Source organism: Pavona decussata, unplaced genomic scaffold, assembly GCF_977016875.1.
Source record: "Pavona decussata unplaced genomic scaffold, jaPavDecu1.1 SCAFFOLD_6, whole genome shotgun sequence".
In the NCBI taxonomy this organism is placed as follows: Eukaryota; Metazoa; Cnidaria; class Anthozoa; order Scleractinia; family Agariciidae; genus Pavona; species Pavona decussata.
This window is the reverse complement of record NW_028145430.1, coordinates 741,424-747,500: the sequence shown is the minus strand read 5'-3', so window position 1 is coordinate 747,500 and position 6,077 is coordinate 741,424. Positions and strand designations below refer to the sequence as shown.

General features: G+C 39.2%; 1 protein-coding gene across 1 annotated transcript in view; it reads right to left on the bottom strand.

The window, feature by feature from the left end:
* The window catches only part of LOC146489044 (uncharacterized), a 13,449-nt gene extending 7,661 nt beyond the window's left edge, over positions 1-5,788 (bottom strand). Inside the window, exons 1-2 of the mRNA XM_085105665.1 lie at positions 5,639-5,788; positions 1,269-1,401 (exon numbers count right to left, since the gene is read on the bottom strand). Of these exons, the coding sequence (XP_084961791.1) occupies positions 1,269-1,401; positions 5,639-5,678 (173 nt within the window). The 5' untranslated portion in view covers positions 5,679-5,788. The remainder of the gene's footprint in view (positions 1-1,268; positions 1,402-5,638) is intronic.
* Positions 5,789-6,077: the final 289 nt, after the last annotated feature.

Genomic DNA, 6,077 nt, shown 5'->3' with positions numbered 1-6,077 from the left:
CGTCGTTTGACAAAGTTTTCAGCAGCATACGTCATCAGAATCAATCAATCAATCAATCAATCAATCAATCAATCAATCAATAAATCATTTAATTATTCAATCATTATCAATCAATTAATTAACCTTGACCAACCAAATCAGTACTATTAGAAAGATGCGTCCATGGTGTTTTGCAGTTTCGCTACCAAATGAAGGGATGCTCAGGGCTCTCAAGAAGTTTATATAATCAATCTGTGCAATTATGGCTTAGTTCTATGCTTGCCGCCTGATTGTATATTTCGCTCGTAATACACTAGAACTACTCCTGACATCACGGACACAGTCAAAAACAACCGCAAACTAATGCATTTTCTTTTTCCGAGTATGCCTGAGTCACTGACTGAAAAATTCATCTATCATCGTTGGTATTAGCTTGTAGCAACTCTTTTTTTTCCAAGATGTATGAGAGTCTGGAACCTACTTCCCAACCTTCTTCACAGCAATAATCGCCTCACGTATCAAGTTTTAACGTTAGCCGGTAAAATCTGGATTCATTTCTTATATGGCATCTTGATGGCACCGTCAGTCTTCAGCGAGTTTGACTTTTCAACACTTCAAAACTAAAAGGGAAAATTTTATCTTGGAGGGTAGGAATGCAAGTTGAATTTAAAGAAAGCTACGCAGATCGGACATGAAGCGACACACGGTTCACCTTAGTGAGCTGAGTTCTCAAGTTAGCAGGTGGATTGCAATTCAGCGTAATACATTTCTTTCTTCCTTCCTTCCTTCCCTCCTTCCTAAGTTCAATTATCAATTATTGCTTCCTTCCATCCTTTTCCCCTTAAATAAATCAACTAACCAAAAAATGGAAATCAATCAATCAATCAATTAATCTTTCACTCATTTATTCATTCGTTCGTTCATGCCTTCTTTCTTTCTTTCTTTCATTTCTGTGTATTGAAACTGAAAGAGAAGGCAGAATGGTCAGAGTGTTTAGAGATGCTCAGTTGCATTGTGTAGTTTCCACTTTCAATTCCTCCAAGCACAATCACAGTAGTGATTTTGACACTCTGGCCGGGTAAGAGGATCCTTCTTTTAACCAAAATGGTTAGAATCTATACCGTTTAACCCTTTCAAGACCGGGGGGAGTAGGGGGGGGGGGGGAGATTCTACCCGCGGAACATTTCAACCTGGATACCGTTTTCTTACTATTTGAGCAAATGACCTAAGACTTTAGGACTTTATTCGGAAATTTATCTGGGAACACTCTCATATTTCAATGGACCTACCTGCAGTTTGTGTTTGGTATAGTCAGTAGATTTGTGACCATTTCTCTCTGGCACTGCTGCCCATTGGATATGAAGTAGGTAATGTTACAGTCCCCCACATTGATTGTACCTGAACTTGTTTGTATCCATTGACCTGCAATGTAAATCACTCCGACTGTTGGCTTGGAAAAAGAGAACTGGAAAACCTTTCTTGAAAGCTTCAGAGAAGTTTTGAGCTTGAATAGCAGATGGAATAGGGGGAGAGGAGGGATTGAATGCGAAGACGGAGAGGAGAGTGGGTGGAGGGAGCGGACACGATGAACTTCACCAAAGGAATAAGAAAGAGAAGGCTCTTTTTGTTTACCGTATTCTCCTCCACGACTCCTATTGTAGTTCACATCCTAATTCCCTCTGGATCAGTTGCAAAAAAAGACGGTCTTGGTCAAGATGTCGTCCAACAAGTCTACAAACATTTTGACCTGCGCGACCGACAAACAGTCGACTCTTCGCTGATACTTGTTTGAGTATCGGTTTACATGTCGGTCGGTTGTCTAAGTCGCGAATAAATTAATGGTCAACTGATATTTCGTCGACATGTCAGTCGGCGATACTTTACCGATATTAGGCTGACGGGTTGGTGATACTTTGGCGCCACTTTGTCGATACCCCAGCTGATGCTCGTTCAATGATGTTGGTCGAGTGTGAGTCAACTGTTAACTGATGCTAAATGTCATGCCCATCAACATATCAGCCGACTGTTGGCCGATCATTGGTCGAATTTCGACAAGCATGTGTCCGAGTATCGAGCGAGTGTTGGCCTGGGCCGACAGACACGGAGTGTCACTAGTTAATTGACAGCTTGCTCACACGTTTCAGCACTTACACTCTGTTTTTTTTTATTATTATTATTATTTTTTATAAGAACGTTTAATTTTGGAGCTGAGGCTGAACGTTCTTATATTTTTCGCGATTTGAGGCTGAAAACGTTCTTAAGATGTTCTTAAATTACATAGTATACACTACATGTATTTGAGTAAATCACCGGACGCGACCAGGAAACCTATCAAAGTGCATTGTCTGCTGAGATATGGTATCAATAACTGCTGATTATGACAAACTGAGATGTGTGTCACCATTGTTAATGTTTTACAAAACATGCCCTTAAGTATTTTGGTTAATTTACATTTGTTACCTTGATTTTATATTACAAATTAGCAAAATAAAAACGTTCTTAATCGACTCTCAGCCTGAGGAATGTTCTTAATACGTTCTTAAAATTTTAGTTAATCTCAGCCTCGACGTTCTTATAAAAAAGGTTCTTATAAAAAAAAAAAAACAGAGTGTACTTAGCAATTCCCAGAGACTTCGTTAACATTTCCACCGACACTTTGCTGATATTTCACCGATTCTTCGCCTATATTTCGTCGATACTTAGCGATATCCTACCGATAAATCTACCGTTGCTTCGGCTGACAGTCGGCCACCAACTCGACCCGGCTAAGTATCGATCGATAGTTGGTCGAAACTCGGTCGTGCGTCGGTCAACTACCGGTCGAGTATGAACCGAGAGTCAGCCAACAGTCGACCGCACACAAGCTAAAGTGAAGCCTGCAGCTTGTTTAAAGGCACAGAAACGTGTTCCTGTATTGGGTCATTTAATGGCTGTAAAAACTGAAACATAACTGATGCACACATAATACCCCATATGTTTGTATTCAAAGAATCTGAAACTATAGTTATATTAGTTGTTGTCTGCCTGTTGATTTACTGCCATTATAGTTAAAACAAAGAAAAAAGTATGATGACAACTGCAAGACTAATGAACAACGAGGAAGAAACCAACAACCATTAACGCGAAAATACATATGACCTCCTTTTACTGTGATTCTTGTTTTTTTTTTTTTTGTTTTTTTTTTTCACTATCCTTTTTTTTTTAATGTTTTGCTCTGTTCATAGCGTGACAAGAAAATACATATTGATCGCCAAGTGACGTCACAGTGCTATTCCAACGGAGCTATCAAGCCAACTGGGAGCTAGTCATTGCGTGAATCCTAAACTACGCCCGCAGGCCAGGTTCTTAGGGGCCATTTATATCCCTCCCCAATTGAACATAAGAAATAACCACATATTGATGATGTATAATCAAGATTTTGAGATATGGTCTGGAGCTTTTTATAAGCTGCTTTGATAGCAGATTAGATTTAGCGTAGCCTTTTTAGGTGTGTGGTGCATAACAGTCGCAAAAGAATATAACTATGTTCGCACAAGGTATTCAGTTGTCAAATATCTTTGCAATATGAATATAGCATTCATTGACAGGAACGCATACGACGCACTTCCACAAATTCAATGCGCCAATATATTTTTATTTGCCCTAAATTAAACGGGAAGTGTCATGAGGTTTTTGACCTCTTTTGTTAAAACTGGTAAAATAAGACCTTCATTACCTACAAAATAATTCTAGAACAACAATTCAACTCGTGATCTATTCTAGCGCATTTTGGAAACAAAAATGCAAGAACTTGAAAAACGTTAGTCTATCATTTTACAAGTTTCAATCCATTCCGACCTACTCTGTCTCTCAGTCAGAGGCACTAATCGACAGTTTTCTTGCACTGGGGTAATAATTTACAACAAAACTAGACAATTACTTTTGTTGTTTTTGATGACAGACAGATATTTTGAGGCAGTTTTGAAATGACATCAAAAACCCCGAGCCCTTCGGCGCTTCCTTTTAGCCCAATTTTCAGTTGTAAATTCCGGAAACTTTCCGTCTCAAATAGCAAAGCTTTTTTCCTCATTCGTTCTAAACTTGCAATCTCATTGGTAGATTAAAAAAAAATTACGTGATGGCGCAATAATCGATGGCGCAAGTGGCCATTACAAAGTGGAAACGGAAATTTTGTGAATAGTTCGGCGGTAAATTTCTGTTGTCCTTCAATTCCCGTTTGATCGTCGCGATCTTTTTGCATTTTAACCGGTGTCCAGTGGAGAAATGAAAAACAATTTCTACTAGACTAACGTATCATCAACGATTTTATCATTACAAAACATGCGTGACATAACCGGGAACACAAACTGATCTTAATCACGCTGACATTTTGAATTGAGTATCCACGATAGAGGGGCACTCAACAAGGACAGTTTTAAAAGGAAAAATCCTTAAAGTGTTGTCTCCTGTGTTCCCGATCGTTCTATGTCCTTTTAAAGGCATATTCCAGTGTAAGCTAGCTAAGGTTTCGTTTCCAGGATCGAAAATTTATGTTATCGAAATATGTTATGTTATGTTTTTAATATGTTCAAGAAAAAGCTTTCGTTTCCCTCACGGACTTTGCTCTCATTGAAAAATCTTTGATCCGGAAAACGAAACCTTTTTGTTTGATATAATATGACAGGATCAAGGAACAATTTTTTCTCGAACATTTTGATCTGTTCGGATGTTTTAGTTGAAAATTTAACTCGCAGAACGAAACCAGTGCTAGCTGACCTAATTCTTTCGTGATATTTGCCCCTTCGAAAACGAAAGGTATCAGTTTTCAAGTGTTACGAAATTTTGAGCGGATTTTTTGCCGAAGAAAATTGTAGATTTTCTTTACGACTAAATCCGAATTTATGAGGCGATTGAGGCCTTCCGAACAGATATCCACCGAAATGAACTGCTGGGTGCCACTGATGACCGGATATTGCAGATATGATATCGAAACAATCACAAAAGACCATCAGATCAAAGCACGATTTTCGTATCCAAGACTTTAGCTGCAATGCTCTACGGTTTAAGCGTCCGACGACCCTAATCAAAGCAATGAGAACAATTATGGAACCCCTTCAACTGATTGCCGTAATCCCGGGCGTAATCGAAGGCGCAATTCATCGACAAAATGTAAGCATAATTGTAAACATCATTCCATGCAGATCAAATCTGATTAAAGCTATCACCCGCTGAAAATATACGGTTTGAAGCCGAACCAAGCCGAGAAGAGATCAACAAGCGAACCTGGTTTCCAACAAAGATCTAAATTGCTCCACGGCAAACGATTTTATTGAAAGGATAACAATAAGTAGTCAATTTATTATTCCATGCGCTCTCCATGATTCAAAGGCGTGCACGGCAGGTTAAGCTCAAGTCAAGCGGAGAAACGTTTGGTTTTCAGTATTTGGATAAGAAATATCCGTTCTTAATTCATAACTGTTCAAAAAGGGTAGACTTAATTCTCCTCTGTCGATGTAAACTAAAGAAAGGGATGAACATGCATGTCGACGAAAAAGTTAGAATATTTCAGTTGTCGTCTGACGAAACCGAAGCAACTTGTTTCCGCTTTCGAATCGCCATGTTTGCTGTACACAACGCTTTTTTGAGTATAAATCGTAGAGGTAAAGCTTATCAATCTTACCTGCGATCAAAAGGATGATACTTGCTGCTAAAGCCCACATTTTCACAAATTTGTACGCCAGACTTTGAATAATAGATATGGTGACATGTATGTGTGATATTAGGGCTTTTGACAGGTGTAGCTTCTTTGAGGTTACCGAAATTAGATGACGTGACCATTGTGCGTGACGGCGAAGCAACCACAGACAGTTGTATACTATATCCGCAATCGTGGCATATTGAACCGACGATTTAAGCCGCCGTTACACGTTGAAACTTTTAGCTGAAACTTGTGTGTAACGGCGAAAGAGATCAGTTTCACGAAGTGGTGTTACACGGTGAAACTCTTGTTTTTTCGCCACTGAGACCGTTGCAAGCCGTTGCATAAGTAGAAAGCGGTTCTACTTTTCGTGAAACTTGTCTCGCAACGGAAGTTCGAAAAAGTTTCACGAAACCGACCA